The sequence below is a fragment of the Malaya genurostris genome, chromosome 1 (genome assembly GCF_030247185.1).
Source record: "Malaya genurostris strain Urasoe2022 chromosome 1, Malgen_1.1, whole genome shotgun sequence".
NCBI lineage: Eukaryota > Metazoa > Arthropoda > Insecta > Diptera > Culicidae > Malaya > Malaya genurostris.
In genome coordinates, this window is record NC_080570.1 from 119,542,674 (window position 1) to 119,561,391 (window position 18,718).

An 18,718-nucleotide genomic window follows, 5' to 3' on the forward strand; every position below is an offset into this window, starting at 1 on the left:
CTTGTCAAAAGAGACATTTATTATATAGTCATCATAAAACAGGTAGTGATTGAAAAATCAATTACAAAACTCCTATAAATTACAATCAAAACCATTAGGCATTCGAATTGTTACTTGGGTAATCATCTATAATATGTAATTATTATACTTACTGGATAGATCGTAGATTCTCACGACTTCCTTTTGGACGAATTCCAAAGAAAATTACTGCGTAGTGCCAAGCGAAAATGAAAAAAAGTGAACAACAGTTGTCTAGCCGAATTTCGGCGAAAGCTAACACATATCTTTAAATTTCTGCAATGCATTGAATAATTTCGGGATAATTGTTAACCACCGATCAGCAACAGATTTTGCAAAATCTCAGCGAAGAGAAGCATTTTACCGAAAAATCGGTAATTCTACTAAACCAATCTTGGGAAACATAATATTGGCACATTGTCGCGAAACTGAATTACCGATAGCGACACCTATCATTGAAAAATGGAACCAAGAAAAGGAGGGTTATTCCGAAAATTTTCATATCGGCAGTTGTGATTTCCAACGATTTTGTCGTGAATACGACTTACTTTACTATGGGGTGCCTTTTCAAAATTTACCCTCTGAGAGAGTGATAAGTTTTTGATCGTGAATATCTCTTGTTGTATCTAACGAATCAACATAATTTTTGCTACATGCCATCGGAAATATGATCACAATTTTATGATAAAATTTTCAGTTGTGTGACATAATCTCAAATAGTTCAAAATTAAACTTTTCTGAAATGTTTGGTATAAACGAGTATCAAAGAGGATAATTCATATGGCGCGTTTGCCTTTCTCGTATTTTGAAAGCTCATAGCTCAGTGATCTGTGGAAGGATTTATATAATCTAACTACCAATAGAATCGAAATTTTTCAACTTAAACGTGTATAGCAAGAGCATTGAAGTATTTCAATAGTACACTATTGAAAAACCTATCTCATTTGACCCATGTCAACACCAGCCAATCAGAACGCGTTCTGAGGAAGAGAAGAAAATAGCTGCTGCTGTACAACAAATCGTTCAAGAAAAATGTTTCCAAAAGTGGTGAATATCGTAGTGAGTTCCTCAATTTGGTCCTTCTGAATGCTAGAAACGAATCCCTACAGCATATTGATAGTCTCTTTCAATAAATTATGCAAATCCGAAATGAAATAATCGACATTGAAATTCTATATGCGGCTATTTTTATAGCCGTTAGGACCGCCCATTAGTGAAAAAGCTACAAACGAAATCACATAAAAGGAAATCTCTTAACAAAAATTGAATCAGTTTGGATTCTATCGCCACTGCGAGCAGATGTGTTTTGTGTCGTCTGCACAGCTAGTTTCGCTTTCGACAAGAGCGATTACGTCACAGCTGCCAGTCATTTCGATGGATGAAAAAGCAACGTTGGAGAGCATTATAAAAAATCAGCCGTTCTAATGGCTCTAAAATTTTTCTAAAGAACTATTAGGATTTGTTTTTCGCAAATCGCAGGTAATTATCCTCAGTTTAGTGCAAATCAAGAACAATTTGGTTAGATTTGTGCACTTTTCGCTGTGTGAAATTCACAGTAATCGAGATCAAGTGAAGCCTTTTTTTGAGAAAAATGTTCCGAGTTTAATATCGTAGAGAATTCCGCAATTTGACCCTTCTGAATGCTGGAAATTAATCCCTACAGCATATTGATAGTTTTTTTCAAAAAATTTTGCAAATCCGAAATGAAATAATCGACATAAAAATTCTGTATGCGGCTATTTTTATAGCCGTTAGGACCGCCCATTAGTGGAAAAGCTACAAACGAAATCAAATAAAAGGAAATCTCTTAACAAAAATTGAATCAGTTTGGATTCTATCGCCACTGCGAGCAGATGTGTTTTGTGTCGTCTGCACAGCTAGTTTCGCTTTCGACAAGAGCGATTACGTCACAGCTGCCAGTCATTTCGATGGATGAAAAAGCAACGTTGGAGAGCATTATAAAAAATCAGCCGTTCTAATGGCTCTAAAATTTTTCTAAAGAACTATTAGGATTTGTTTTTCGCAAATCGCAGGTAATTATCCTCAGTTTAGTGCAAATCAAGAACAATTTGGTTAGATTTGTGCACTTTTCGCTGTGTGAAATTCACAGTAATCGAGATCAAGTGAAGCCTTTTTTTGAGAAAAATGTTCCGAGTTTAATATCGTAGAGAATTCCGCAATTTGACCCTTCTGAATGCTGGAAATTAATCCCTACAGCATATTGATAGTTTTTTTCAAAAAATTTTGCAAATCCGAAATGAAATAATCGACATAAAAATTCTGTATGCGGCTATTTTTATAGCCGTTAGGACCGCCCATTAGTGGAAAAGCTACAAACGAAATCAAATAAAAGGAAATCTCTTAACAAAAATTGAATCAGTTTGGATTCTATCGCCACTGCGAGCAGATGTGTTTTGTGTCGTCTGCACAGCTAGTTTCGCTTTCGACAAGAGCGATTACGTCACAGCTGCCAGTCATTTCGATGGATGAAAAAGCAACGTTGGAGAGCATTATAAAAAATCAGCCGTTCTAATGGCTCTAAAATTTTTCTAAAGAACTATTAGGATTTGTTTTTCGCAAATCGCAGGTAATTATCCTCAGTTTAGTGCAAATCAAGAACAATTTGGTTAGATTTGTGCACTTTTCGCTGTGTGAAATTCACAGTAATCGAGATCAAGTGAAGCCTTTTTTTGAGAAAAATGTTCCGAGTTTAATATCGTAGAGAATTCCGCAATTTGACCCTTCTGAATGCTGGAAATTAATCCCTACAGCATATTGATAGTTTTTTTCAAAAAATTTTGCAAATCCGAAATGAAATAATCGACATAAAAATTCTGTATGCGGCTATTTTTATAGCCGTTAGGACCGCCCATTAGTGGAAAAGCTACAAACGAAATCAAATAAAAGGAAATCTCTTAACAAAAATTGAATCAGTTTGGATTCTATCGCCACTGCGAGCAGATGTGTTTTGTGTCGTCTGCACAGCTAGTTTCGCTTTCGACAAGAGCGATTACGTCACAGCTGCCAGTCATTTCGATGGATGAAAAAGCAACGTTGGAGAGCATTATAAAAAATCAGCCGTTCTAATGGCTCTAAAATTTTTCTAAAGAACTATTAGGATTTGTTTTTCGCAAATCGCAGGTAATTATCCTCAGTTTAGTGCAAATCAAGAAAAATTTGGTTAGATTTGTGCACTTTTCGCTGTGTGAAATTCACAGTAATCGAGATCAAGTGAAGCCTTTTTTTGCGAAAAATGTTCCGAGTTTAATATCGTAGAGAATTACGCAATTTGACCCTTCTGAATGCTGGAAATGAATCCCTACAGCATATTGATAGTTTTTTTTCAATAAATTATGCAAATCCGAAATGAAATAATCGACATAAAAATTCTGTATGCGGCTATTTTTATAGCCGTTAGGACCGCCCATTAGTGAAAAAGCTACAAACGAAATCACATAAAGGAAACTCTTAACAAAAATTGAATCAGTTTGGATTCTATCGCCACTGCGAGCAGATGTGTTTTGTGTCGTCTGCACAGCTAGTTTCGCTTTCGACAAGAGCGATTACGTCACAGCTGCCAGTCATTTCGATGGATGAAAAAGCAACGTTGGAGAGCATTATAAAAAATCAGCCGTTCTAATGGCTCTAAAATTTTTCTAAAGAACTATTAGGATTTGTTTTTCGCAAACCGCAGGTAATTATCCTCAGTTTAGTGCAAATCAAGAACAATTTGGTTAGATTTGTGCACTTTTCGCTGTGTGAAATTCACAGTAATCGAGATCAAGTGAAGCTTTTTTTTGGGAAAAATGTTCCGAGTTTAATATCGTAGAGAATTACGCAATTTGTCCCTTCTGAATGCTGGAAATGAATCCCTACAGCATATTGATAGTTTTTTTTTTCAATAAATTTGCAAATGCGAAATAAAATAATCGACATTAATATTCTGTATGCGACTATTTTTATAGCCGTTAGGACCGCCCATTAGTGAAAATGCTACAAACGAAATCACGTAAAAGAAAGCTCCTAACAAAAATCTAATCAGTTTGGATTCTATCGCCAATGCGAGCAGATGTATTTTGTGCCGTTTGCAAAGCTAGTTTCGCTTCCGATAAGAGTGATTACGTCACAGCTGCCAGTCATTTCGATGGATGAATAAGCATCGTTGGAAAGCATTATAAAAAATCAGCCGTTCTAATGGCTCTAAAAGTTTTCTGAAGAACTATTAGGATGTGTTGTTCGCAAATCGAAAGAAAATATCCTCAGTTTAGTGCAAATGTAGAACAGTTTGGTTAGATTCTTGCACTTTTCGCTGTGTGAAATTCACAGTAATCGAGATCAAGTGAAGCCTTCTTTGTTTTTGCGAAAAATGTGGAAAAGGGGAATGCTTGCATAATTCATACAATTGATCAACTATTTGATATTCGGAAGTGTTAAGGAACATGTCATTTGTTTTCGTATTCACGACATCCAGTTATGTCTCTGACATTACCCACCCGCCTTTTTTCGTTTATTAAATAATTGTACAAATAGATATCAGCAAAAAAATGTAAACTCGGAGTAGTAGAAAACCGATTTCAAAGTTATTACTACTACTTTTTGTTATTTCCGGGCATTTAAAATTTGGTATTGAATCAAGTATAATGCTCCATTATAAATAAACGTTAGTTTTCGCACAATAAATTAAGAGCACCATTATCACCTCAAAGTAAAAACTTTTTCTTCCACTACAACTATGAATTTTCAAATGATGTTTTTATGAGACATCGTTAAAAAGGTGAAGTAATTAAAAATTTTCCCAACGATTTGACAGCTCTTGTTAAAAGCCTAAACAAGCAGCACCTCTACATTTCATTCTAGCGATATTGTGCCAATTGATTACTGAGCAATAAGCAAAACAGTGGGTTGCCGATCTGTCTCGGAATTTCTCTTTATCGAACTCGAGAATTGGTTATGAGTGTGTAGTATACCCTAATGTCACATTTTGTTACAGTAAGTAAACTTATCACAATAATTGCTATAGAATATCTAACTTAACCTACAATTGTATCACAGTTTGAAATTTGAAGAATCGAGTCAGTGCTTCTTACTCGGTTAAAAGTAGTTAAAAACCGATAATTGTTAGTAAAGAACTTGAATAATTTACTAATAAAATAAGTTTTAGCTTAAATCTATATGGCACCAACGAGTCTGCGAATTGCAGAAAAAATTTGGTAAAGAACTTCCCTTTGTTCTTTGAACAAGCATCTTACCAAAATACACAGTTTTGTCCGAATATTTCACAGAATAACATACCCAATATAGAACTTTCTATTAGGTGAATGACAGACTAAAATTTGATTGACAAGATGAATCGGTAACGAAGTACGGAAACTGGAGACACAAGCTATTGATTCGCAACCTTCTCCAATCCGTTGCGGAAATCGTTCTGCCAACTGAACTGGTGTGGATGTTATGAAACACAACTCAGAAGACAGTAGAAATAAATTGGTATATGATCTGACTGTGAATGACTGTAATAGTTCAAATTTTAGTCTCACCCCTATAATCTAATACTGCACGTAAACACTTTTCAAGCCAATCGATTCTCATTGTGATTATCCGGCAGGTAAATAATATTTTGTTGAGTCTCTATTGCTGCCTATTTTTTTACCCAATATTTGCTAGATAAGACAATTTACAATAACGATGTAGTATAGTGAAGAATACAAATTTTTTAATCTTTTACCTCTACTTCACATTTTAAACTCAAGTTAACTGAAAAAAATGCTAAATCGATTGACACAGGAATTCAAAACGGGCATTTGTTATTTCAATGTCCTATTAATTCACTGATTTCGGTAAAATGGCTTATAGCAGTTGAACACGATTATTAATTTGAATTTATTCTAAACAAAATCAGCCACAAAAAAATTCGTATATCTGTTTAAATTCGGATTTCTAATTGATACAAAACAAAGGCGGAAGGATAAATTTCAAATAAAGGCCACGTTTCGTGGAGAAAATGTGTTCTTCACATTTTCAATTGACTACCCCCGACACCAACGACCGATTCAATTCAACCAGTTTCTAGTTCTCACGTGTTCGCTCTCTCTCGCCGCCATTCCAGTTCCCGCTTCGGTTTACTCAACCGGAAATGGAAGTTTTTCCGCGTCACTTGCTCGCCATTTCATCAGCAACTAGACAAACACTACTGAAAAATAGGATACTTATTTATTTACATACAGACTCACTCATGTTGTGAGCAAAGTTTTCCACTGTTTCACTGTTCGCAATCGGTAGGATTCGGTTCGCAAGGACTTCTGGTCGTTCAGTCTAGCGCGAACATTCACCGCAGACGGTTGGCCTGATCGAACAAGGAACATCCGCAGCCCTTGGGGACCCCACTAATAATCCTAGAAGTAGGTCGTGGGCTAAAGGACACATTTGACTTTAGGATAAATTTCCCCACGATATTTAGTGCGTGTGGGTCACAGGTCATAGCAAAAGATTTCATCCGTGCCATTAAAGTTAGGTTTTCGATGAAGATAGAAACTGGTTTGCAAATTCTTCTTAGTAACATTTCCGGCGGCCATTTTGATATCGGGTCAAGAATGTGCAAAATTTCTTATCGCGAACGGTGAAGGAAAAGTGCATCATAGTAGCTGAGGTTTAATGTGAAGTTTGATTTCGAAAATATTGTTCAGTCCTTCATTCGTCCTAGTGTGCCTTGTGTTTTTCCTTTAAACTCGTGGTGCGGTACTGTCAAACTTTTAGAACCATTCAAAATTCGCGTGGTGTCAAGTAATCGCACTGAAATGAGAAGATCTTCGCCTTCGTATCCGGGCGTTGTGACCAGTTGTGGCAGTGCAGTGAGTGACCAATATGATCCGGATCAGGTGGATTCGAGTTTGGAAATCCGACAGCTAAAGCGAAAGCACAGTGAGGAAAGGTTTCTGCCCTACCATTATCAGGGAACTGGCCAATCTATTCACAAAGTTCGAAAGGAAAACAGTTTTCCGCTGCATGATGAGGATCATTTTCACGGATTCGGACAGGCATTTCACGGTCCTTCGTCCGAATATCCGAATGTCCTTGCGGCAAGTGATGGAAACAATAATCAAGACCACCTGCCGCAGGAACAACATCCAATGGGCTATATTTATGAAGTTTCCAGCGGACAGAGTGTGCCAGTCATTCCCGTTCCGCACGGACAGCTCGGCATCCAGGAGCTTCCAAACTCGAGCAACGGCATTGTCCTGACTGACATCAGCTCGTCAACTTGGACCAGCACTCAGGAGCTGTTAGATTTGGACCGGAAACCAGCCGTGACGATGCAAACCGATAGTCACAGTCATTTTCCCATCACCAGTGCCGATCATCATCATCCGGGGCAGCAACGTCCACCGACGGTTCATCATCATCCGAACCATCGGCAGCAGCACCACCAAAACCATTCGCATACGCAATTGTACGATCCACATCCTGTCCACTCGCATCCGTATGAAAACAATGGCCATACGAAGACTCAGGAGTTGACAATCGTGACGTCCAACTGTGACAGCAGGACCCCTACCATCGGGGCTGGTACTGCTTCTGGTGCTGCTGGTGGTGGTGGTGCAGGTGGAAATGGTGCGGTCAATAGTGGCACGCGAAGGGGTAAGTTTTTGTTTTAAATGCGATAAAGCGGTATTTAAAGTTTAATTTCCGGTTGTTCCGTGTAATGATTGTCAGTGGTCAAACGAAGGGGTGTGGCACGTGTTGACGTGATCAGTGAAAATTATCGTTTACGGGAGGGGCGAGGGTGTACTGTTGTTCGAGACATACCATAGAGGATCAAAACAAAACGACGAAAAATCGTAATCGCTGAGGCGTGAAATAAGTGCTAATCGTGTTTTTGTTTCCGACCTAATAGATTCTTAGCCCAATGGAAGGAATGTGAGTTACATCTAATTTTGAACAGCATGATGTTAATCTAAAAACTCTTGTCCAAGAAAGATCACTTTCAATTTGAATAAGGAGACGTGGATAAGAATCACATTTGTAGAAAGGTCAAATATGGGCCGTTTTTCATGATCTTTTCAAAAGAACTACTACTCATTAAATCACTAAATTCACGGATGTAGGTAAAATTTTACCGAAAACAGCTGAACAATCCGAATAATCCTAACGTAACTATACTAACCTGTTCATTGTTCATTACCGACGATCGGTGAAATTTACAAATAATCCGTAAATAAATGAACGTCGAGTATTATTACTACTTTTCTATAAATTTCACCAGCCATTTTGAAAAGAGCTGTAACTCTAACTGTATTAAAAGTTTATATACTAAAAATCTTGCTTATCATCATCATCAGAAATTACAGGAATTATATCGAATTGAGTATTGCACGTACAATTTTCTCAATGTCAGTATAAATTTATACATTTTCACGTCCGAAAATAAATCAATTTGACAGGTAAGAAGTTCTTCAATGTTATTAATTTATTCACTTAAAATTTGGCAAATATTTTATTGAATTTGGAAAAAGTAATGACATTTGAAAGTTAACAGATCATGTCAGAATACGAATATTCCGTAATATTTCCATAGAATTTTCCAAAATCCAGTAGTTAATTGACAGATGACTATGAATTGGATCAATTTTACAGATCGTTCAGTGAAATTCCGTGAAAATAATTACATAACATCGAATAGGAATTCTATTTCAAAGGTCGATAAATCTCAATTCTTTCATTATACAACTAATTAACAGATTCGATCTCGTCACATTACATTTTGGTAATCGCTTCTATCATTCACGTCTCAAACGGTCAAATAGACCAGCCTAGAGGCCGGCGGCAGAAACAAAATGAAGCCAAAAGTTCACTGGGTTCCTGCTTCTATTTCGAAAAAGGCTACAACTGCAGGAGTTTCTCTTTTCCTACATTCAGTTATCGGAACTTTCAGTTCGTTCAACAAATTGTTTTTATATATTTTGAATTTTTCGAAGGAGTTTTTTTCTTATCTAGTTTTTCGAGCTAATAAGAATATTACAATCTGAAAAAAATATTTTTCCTAATTAATGTTATTTCTCGTTTTTCAACAAGCCAGGTTGCGGTGAGCTCTATTCATACGTGTTTCTCATCACTTATTCTCATGACATGCATTCATTGAAAGTGTTAGTTATTGTTTGTAGTTTTTTTTTTGTTTCATACACCTCTTTTACTAACTTAAATTGAATTATGATTTCAGTTTTGTAATGCATATTCTAAGCCGTCTAGAATAGCTGTCTGGAACAGTCTAGAATAGCAGTCTTCTTACTAAATAAGTCGTTTTAATGTTTCGTTCAGTATTTGTGTGACCAACTAGAAATCTACTATACCGATTTTGATTGGTACTTTTCGGCAAGCAGTTACTGGGAGAAGGGAAAGATATGAAATGAAAAGACGGATAGGTATTCTAGATAAAAGCTTCACATTCTAACACACAACCTTCACTGTCGCACCGAATGGGCATCATCCCGTCCACCTACCGAAGCTCCATTTTAATCATCGTCAGTTTATCTCTTGAAGTAACAACATATCGGTTACAATTGAATGAGAGAGCGGACCTCAAGTGAGGTTCATTCGAATTGGTTCAAGATAATGGTTAAAAGGGAAATCAGTTATGGTAACTGAAATATCAATTACAAAATAAATGAATGAATTAACTGTTCCCTCTTTCAGTTTTCATTTTTAATATTTCGAAACCCATCTCAATACATTTCAAACAGTCGCAATTATCGGTTTTTACTTGCTGGTGATAATTGAAAACTCAAATGAGAACCGCCACCCTCTATTTATCATTATGATCTGAGAGAGGTTTGTGCTATCGAGTTGATGTTTATTCAACCTATTCATTCGCACTTGCTCACTATTCACAGTAAAGACAGTGAAACAAGTCGACTACTTGGCACTACAAACTGAGCAAGCAAAACTTTAATTTGCTAGATCCGGTTATTCAATTGACGATAAATTCTGGGAACTTCGGCAACAAAAGTAAAATGAATGAGAAGGAATATGCTGACAGTCAACGGCCATAAATTTTATTTTCTTCTGATGATATTCGATTGAAATGAAGTTTTATCGCACTAGAGAACAACCATGCACGCTATACGAAATTGAACAAAGCACGTTGTGTGCTTCGTTCGAAAGGTTGTGGTGTTTTCTTCTTCCGTGCCAGCACGTAGCGGTTTTGCATCGTGCTGATGTGTCAGTTTTGACATGAATGTCAGTTCTGACATTCATCACCATATAGCTTCGAAACCGGAAGTCGGATCTGTATGAAATTGCACAGTATATTTTAAGACGATGAGAGCTTTAATTTGAATCGTGATTTGTGAAAATCATTTTCAACCGTTGCTGAGTAATCGAAGTGAGTTCCTTTTTGCCTTTCTCTATAGAAAGGTATTAGAATTGCTGGAAAAACCGACTTTCGAACAGAGCCCCGGAGACCCATAGTGTTATATACCATTCGACTCAGTTCGACGAGATCGGGAAATGTCTGTGTGTGTGTATGTGTGTGCACTTTTCGAAGATATTTGAACGCGCTCAAATTTCTCAGGGATGGCTGAACCGATTTGAACAAACTTATGCTCGTTTGAAAGCTACTATCAGCTTATTAATCTAGTTAGAATATCAAATGGCTGTGACTTTTGGTTCCGGAGATATAATGGTATAAGTGACGTAACCGACAAAACACGTTGATTTTTACCGCTCTTCTATATATAAAGGTGCCAATATTTTGCGATCACCTCTAATTTCGTAAAGCGCTAGTGCTCAAAAGATTAAGCACCTCGAAAAATGTCTTCATGAAAAATTTGAGCTAAATCGGACATGCGTAAGGGATGCTACCCGCCAGTAAGTTTTGAAAATTTTCGATCTTGAAAAAGCACCATAGGGGGGAGTACATGAAATTTCCAAAATCGAAAATTTGTTTTTGATGCCGAAACTCTTAAAACTGCATGAAACGTCGAGATTTATTGTCGTCTCAAAAAAAATTTTTTTTTTTAAATCAACTCTGGGAAAATTTTGATAGTCCCAAAAAATCGATTTTTTCAAAAAATTTTTTTTTGAGATGACACTAAATCTCGACGTTTCATGCAATTTTAAGACTTTTGGCATCAAAAATTTTTTTTCGGTTTCGAAAATTTCATGTCCCCCCCTATGGTGATTTTTCAAGATATATGAAAATTCCACTAAGTGAACTAAGAAGGGTTTTTTTTAGATTAGCATCACTCTTCTCATACAAATACTCAGCGCAAATGTCAAGTACTAGTTTGGAAAAATGATGCTGACTGTGTGACATAAACACTGAAGCATGCTTTTGTGAACTACTCGAGTCAATCTGAATCAATTGGTGTCAAAACTAGTGTCCGAAATTATTTAATAAAAGTATGCAATATATTTTCATGAGACTGATAGGAAAGCAGAGAAAGGCATTATCACACCACTAGGTGGATTAAGAAGGGTTTTCTTTACTATTACCGGTGTTTTCGGAAGCGGAAACCGAGTACTAGTAATACCAAAGTAGGTTTATATATCAACCAACTAACAAGATCAGCTAACATGATGAATTTACCAGTAGGTTTTATAAAAGTTTGCACCTCGTTTCGCCATCACCATTCACCTAATGGTATAATAATGCCTTTCTCATATAACTTATATTTCCAAAAATATCACAAGATGATTCTGTCAAGATTTTTTTTTCAAACTTGAATAAAATCAAAAACTTTCTTTTGGTATAAACTGCCATAACCTTTTCAATTTGTAAACAGTTATGTCAAGTTAATATAGGTTTAAATGTGGCAACCCTGCCCGCTGAACAACAAAGCATGCTATGTTCTAGGCGGTGGTGTTTTTTTTCTTCCGTACCAGTACGTACCGATGCGTACCGGCTTCGCATCATTTTGTATAACAGTTTGAAACTTGAACCGGAAATCGGATCTGGATCGTTCAACAAATAAATTCAAATGTTTTGCATAATACAAAGCATAATTCGAACAACATTCCGAAAAATTTTCATGGAAAATTATTGAGAAATAAGCTGGTGAAGAAGTATTTTTTAAGGGCGCTTCTTAGATATTATGATTTGTGGTGTCCACTGTATCTCAGCGCAGACTAATCAGAAGTTAACAAATCAAACTAGTATAGTTAAAGTAAATGTTTTACTAGACCGCAACATTTTTGCATGATTTTTTAATTTTTGGTGGTCGTTTCAAGTAAAAAATACAATTTTTGACGAGAAAAATCCGCCATTTTGTAGCTGTAAAACCTTGCCAAAGTAACAAAAAACGAAACGTTGTGGTCTGGTATTTTACACGTAATAAGTGTGGGCCAAATTTGTAAAAAATTGGTGGATGGACACGGGCTTTCAAAACCTGCTATTCGAGCAAAACGCCTCCACCTCCAAAATAATATTATTTTTTATTTAAAAGATATTTTATTCAGGCCTATTTGCGTACAAGCTTTACGTGGCCGATTTAGCTGAGTTTTTAGATAAATTTTTTTTTGTATTGGATCTCGTTGTCACCCTTTTTCTAGGGGGAGAAGAGCTTCCATTTTCCTCCTGCGAGGATTGAGGGCAGTTTGTTCGTGGTTCGTCTCGTCATCTATTGCCGTGGTATTGTTGTTGATTTCGTTGCTAGTTGCTGTAGATGCGCCTTGTTGTACATTGTTTGCAGTTGCTGGTTGGTTGGATGGTAAGCTGTTAACTGCAGCTGGTGTACTTTGTTCTATAGGGGTTACGTTGGATGGTTTCGTTGAAAGGGATACTTCCTTGTTGTTGGTGACTGTCACAGGTGTACTGGGGTTGCTTGGGGTTGATGTGAAGGAAGCACCGTTGTCCTTTGGTATAGTTGTCTCCTTGTCCGGTTTATCACATGGCTTACCGTAGTGAACAGCTTTTTGGCAATATTGACATGTGGCCATCTGATTGTCATTGGTAACAAGTGATTTGCACGGTATTCTTGTATCCTGACCGAATGTCACATAAGAAGGTATAGGCCTCCTCAAGCGCATGCGTAACAAACGTACGCCTTTTAGAATACCGGGGAAAAAATTCTTCCACTTTTCTTTTTCGATAGAGAGAATCTCTCCGTATTGGGACATGGTTTTGCGAATATAAGGATCGATGACGCTTGAGGGAAGATCATGTACACGCACTTCTATATCACTATCATCCATATATACTGGAATGTTGTACTTGATATTTTCATGCTCCACATAGTTATTGACACGTTATTATTGTCTTTAGCGAATTGAATTGCATCCAACTCTTTATAGAACTGGATATAAACAACATTATTGGTCTTATTGCATTAAAGTAAATGCACACGTTTAATGTCAAGATGCATTTGCTCCTTAACACTCCAAATACCAAGCCTCAAAAAAAGTTGGAACGGTAACTTTGAGCTGTCATAGCTCAGCTGTTTTTCAACGAATCTCAATAAATTTTACACTCTCGAATTTTGTGAAGTTCGTAGATTGATTCCAAAATTTTGTAGCAGACGATTGGCAAAGGAAAACCAATGAAAATTTGATTTTTCCCGTTCCAAGTTTTTTTCACGCGCCTAATATGCCCTATCTGCTTTCAAATTTTCTTTCCTATGGCATAAACGTCGCATAGAAAATATTGAATACTTCAACTTTACCGAGTCATAACTTTGTTGTTAGTCAACCGATCTTCAAAATTTGTTCACCATTGGAAAGGTACTACTTCCACAAATAAAATGCACTGAAAAAAAAACTAAAAATAGGGTCGTCTACCCAAAGTTATAATGAAAACTGTAGATAGATGACCTAAGAAAAGATGAGACTTTTTACAATGATCGTAAATATCTCGAAATTCAAAGCGATGACCTATATATATTTATACATCATTCGATTGCTAGTGATACCAGCTACAATTTTCGCTCAACTACCATTCCTGCACAATCAAAAGAAAACATTAAACAATCGATGAATTTATAAATATATATGAATTTTTCCTCTTTTTTCACATGTTTGTATATAACTCAAAAATTAAAGCGATGACATGTACATTTTTTTGATTCAGAATATTGGAATCATTACCAGAAACAATGTATTGATGATCAAAATTATATATCCGTTCAAAAAGTCTCAAGAAATTTGGTACAAATACAGAGAATTTCTATTATTGGGAAAATTTTGCCAAAAAAAAACAAATCAAAACTTTGAAATTTTATGACATATATTTTTTATTATTTTAGTTGGAAATTTATTATGAACAAAATTTACAAAAAAAAAACTGAAACTTGGATTTCACTGAAAATTTTGGTAAATATACCCAAACTCTAAAAATAATAATGTTTTTGTATTGGACAAAAGATCTAAACAATTTTTATGCACAACCCAAACGGAATTGACAACTACTAAAATTAGTTTTTTTTTGTTTTAGGTTTTCCGTAAAATCTCAAAAAATCGGTAGAAGATCGGAAATTTCAAAATTTCTGATATATATTGCGTTCCAACATTTCTGCAAATCAAAGTGAAAATATTGGAATCCGTTTTGGTTTCCTTTGTTTCAAAGAGACGTAGAATTTGTTTCTATTAATAAAATAAATTTTGTGACAACACGAAAATTTTAAATTATTTCAATGGCTTTGTACAAAAAGAAATAGAACGTTAATTTATATGAATTCCATATACTAACCCATGGCCAAAGAAACCAACCACAATTTAAAAAATAAATTTTGCTTGATTTTTGTTTTACAAGCAATTAAGAACAAAAACATACATCTTAAATTTTCCGCTATCCTAAACGACATCAATTATAATCGATAGAATATTAGAATTTAAATATCACAAACTTAGAATTATTTCGGAATGTATAGAATCCGAAAATTTTTTGAATTTTCTATTAGTAAACAATTCAGAAAAAGTAGAATTCTGAATTTAGCACAAAAAATCGTACGAAATCAAGTAAAACTTGTTTTTATCCACCTAGTTGTGTAATGACGCCTTTCTCATATCTCTCTTATTCTCATATAAAAATGTATTCTTCAAACAGTTTTGTTTGATTTTTGAAAAACATGAAAGCTAGTGCATGAACTAGTGTAACCTAAAAAATGAAACAGTTCTCAAATCGGTTAGGCCATCTTTTTCCACTATTTCAGGTACTTATGAAACTGGAATCGCCCCGAATATTGGCTTTGCAGCAGCCTTTGCGATTAGCACCAACCAAGCAATCTATTTGCAGCTTACAGTTGTCTTCGTCTCGAAAAACAACCTCTTCGTTTGAATGCTTTTTACTGAATGAAACCCTGCACCTATGTTATCAGAACTAATTGGCTCAAGTGGCATGTTCCCCTAGTTATTTGGAGATGAAACATGGAAGGGAATTGAGAATAAGTCGTCCTGCATCCCCGAAAGGATGCTGAACGATCTGCAGGTACCAAAATGCACGGTTGATAAAACCTCCAACCACCGAGAGTCGTTAGAGATTTTACAAAAGTGACACCATTCTGCATTCCCCGCAGAATGCAGAACGATTTCTTCCCGAATATGCACTTGAATTAATTTGACACTTCAGAAGACAAAAATACCTTATATAGCTAATAAATGACTGATACGAATATTTTTCAACGAAAAAACCCAATGTATGAACATAATTTAAAATTTTTTTTAAAAATATCTCCTCCGCCTTTATTTAAAAACATGCTCGAAAATAACGTCAAACGGAGAACAGAACGGATTTTCTTCGTTTTCCTCAATGTTAGATATAGCAGTTTAAAAATAACCTGTTTTCGAACTAGTTTTGCTCATAACTTCGGTTCAGAAAACGCTACCTGAACACGCCAGTCATTAAAAAATTGGTTTTAACAAACTCTAAAAGATGTTCAAAGATTAAAAAACGAAAAGAGAAAAATATAAATACTAGAGCAAAAAATCTGATTTTTTGAGGAACACCCTAAGTTGCTCTTTAAAAATAGCTGTAACACTAAAACCGTTGCAGATACTACTATGGTGTCCTCAGCAAAGCTGCTCGATATAAGTTTATCTACAATTTTGCCGAAAAATGCAGTCCTCTATCTCAATACATCCGGAAAATAAGTTTTGGATCACCTTAATAATAAGAGCCACCCTAATACCATGTACATCGACATATGGCTTATCTTCACTGATCATTTGTTTTAAAGACATCACAGCTATAAAGCATAAGGTTTTTGTTCCCCTAAATTGTGGATCCGGACCACTGTGCAATGCAATTTAACACGGAAATTTTAAAATTTCCGATCTTTTACCTATTTTTTGAGATTCTACGGCAAACCTACAACAAAATCAGAATTTTAGTAGTTATCAAATGCGTTTGGGTTGTGCATAAAAATTGTTTAGATCGTTTGTCCAATACAAAAATATTTTAAGAGTTTTAGGTTATTTACTAAAAATTTTAAAATTTTCAGTGAAATCCAAGTTTCAGTTTTTTTGTAAATTTTGTTTATAATAAATTTCCAACTAAAATAATAAAAAAATATATGTCATAAAATTTAAAAGTTTTGATTTCTTGTTGTTTGGCAAAATTTTCCCAATAACACAAATTCTCTGTATTTGTACCAATTTTCTTGAGATTCTTTGAACGGATATATAATTTTGATCATCAATACATTGTTTCTGGTGATGGTTTCAATATTTTGAATCAAAAAAATGTACATGTCATCGCTTTAATTTTTGAGTTATATACAAACATGTGAAAAAAATGAAAAATTCATATATATTTATAAATTCATCGATTTCTCAATGTTTTCTTTTGATTGTGTAGGAATGGTAGTTGAGCGAAAATTGTAGCTGGTATCACTAGCAATCGAATGATGTATAAATATATATAGGTCACCGCTTTGAATTTCGAGATATTTACGATCATTGTAGAAAGTCATTATTTTCTTAGGTCATCTATCTACAGATTTCATTATAACTTTGGGTAGACTACCCTATTTTTCGTTTTTTTCAGTGCATTTTATTTCTGGAAGTATTACCTTTCCAATGGTGAACAAATTTTGAAGATCGGTTGACTAACAACAAAGTTATGACTCGGTGAAGTTGAAGTTCTCAATATCCGATTCGCAATGCAGGTGCCGCATGAATGCAGATAGGGCACGTTTTGAGCTCGAAAAAAAACTTGGAACGGGAAAAATCTGATTTTCATTAGTTTTTCCTAAAAGATTGCCAATAATGATATACTTAAAATAATCTACAAACAAAATTCGAGGGTGTAAAATTTATCGAAATTGGTCAAGTATGATAGCTCAAAGTTACCGTTCCAACTTTTTTTGAGGCTTGGTGCTTCGCGTAACTTTTTTAGGCTTGGTATTAGGAGTGTTAAGCAAACCTTCAAGTTCTCGTATCGAAGGTCGAATTTTGCACTGTCTGAAGTCAACAATAATTGTATTCTTTCGTACCGGGGGTTGCTTTTGTTCGTTTGGTTCACTCATTTTCGAGGTCTATTGTTCACTACACAATACTGTACTTGGTTTCTTCTATTCCCAACGTAAGCGGTTTTGTTTTATCGACTGACTTGGATGAGATGTAAACCCGAACGCCAATAACATTATTTCTTTGTAATTTGTCATAATAAAACATTTCAAGAATGTTTTGTAAAACTTTCGAATCAATCGAAGCAGAACTCTTAGGTCTGTGCGCCGAGCTCTTGCCCATAACTTCCAGAGTTTTGCTCCTTACAATAATGGGTGAGAAACGATAGAATATCCTTCAATATTAGCTCACCATACGCAGATTCTACCATGCATGGAGAAGCAGAAACCCGGATACGTAGTTGCGTCAATGCGGGACAGTTACAGTTGCTATGAAGTACGCTATCGCACTTACACAAATCACACAAATGATACTCAGCACGTTGAATAATAGCCATCTGATGGTTGAGTTAGCAATGTCCAGTCAGAGATCTGACCAGAATCCTGCAATGATGCTTGAAAAAATGCAACAGACATTTAAACATTTTCAGATTCAAATCTGGTAGAAATGCTATTGTCTGAGCAAGTTTGCAAGCTGTGCCAATAGCTGCAGCCCTAGAACGAATCCTGTTCTTTATCCAACTAGTTGACAGTGATAAAGCTGGATCTTTCATTCGTGGTACCAGCTCTAGTCAACTCGTCCGAGATAGTTGATGACTGAAAATTTCCAGCATACGAATTTTCAACGTTGGGTGAAACCAAGCATTTGAATCTCAGATACACAGCTCCACTGGAATTCTTATAATATAAAAAATATAAAGTCAGTGCTCGGCGAAGACCGGTTGTACAGCAAACATGCTGAAAAATAGACATATCTTCTATCAATGCCTTAAATTAGCCAGTCTGACTGACGGAGTTTTGATCTCCACGAGGTCAAAGCCCACAAATGTTCCTTCCACTATTGCCTTTTTCAGGCTCCTGCAGTCATTCAGTCATCGACACGGTAATGCACCTTGACTTGCGAGCTCCCGTTTTAGTGGCCTTTTACGACATGGAACAGGAAATCAGTGGATCAATTCTTGGTTGAAATAATACCGCTAGATGCCACATGGCTTACCTGCTTGGACTTATATCATCGGGACAGTTGGACCGTAGTGTTATTCTTAGCCAGTTGAGAACCGCTACCGACACTATACGGCTATCTTCGCTGCTCAAGGAGTGTATCGAAAAGTAGTTAGCAACATTGATTATTGAATAAAAAAGCGAAAAAA

General features: G+C 35.8%; 1 protein-coding gene across 1 annotated transcript in view; it reads left to right on the forward strand.

Annotated features, from left to right (window-relative positions):
- The first annotated feature begins 6,352 nt into the window (after nucleotides 1-6,352).
- LOC131425616 (uncharacterized) overlaps nucleotides 6,353-18,718 on the forward strand; it is a 37,739-nt gene continuing 25,373 nt past the window's right edge. The window contains exon 1 of the mRNA XM_058587641.1: nucleotides 6,353-7,653. Within this exon, the coding sequence (XP_058443624.1) occupies nucleotides 6,813-7,653 (841 nt within the window). The 5' untranslated portion in view covers nucleotides 6,353-6,812. The remainder of the gene's footprint in view (nucleotides 7,654-18,718) is intronic.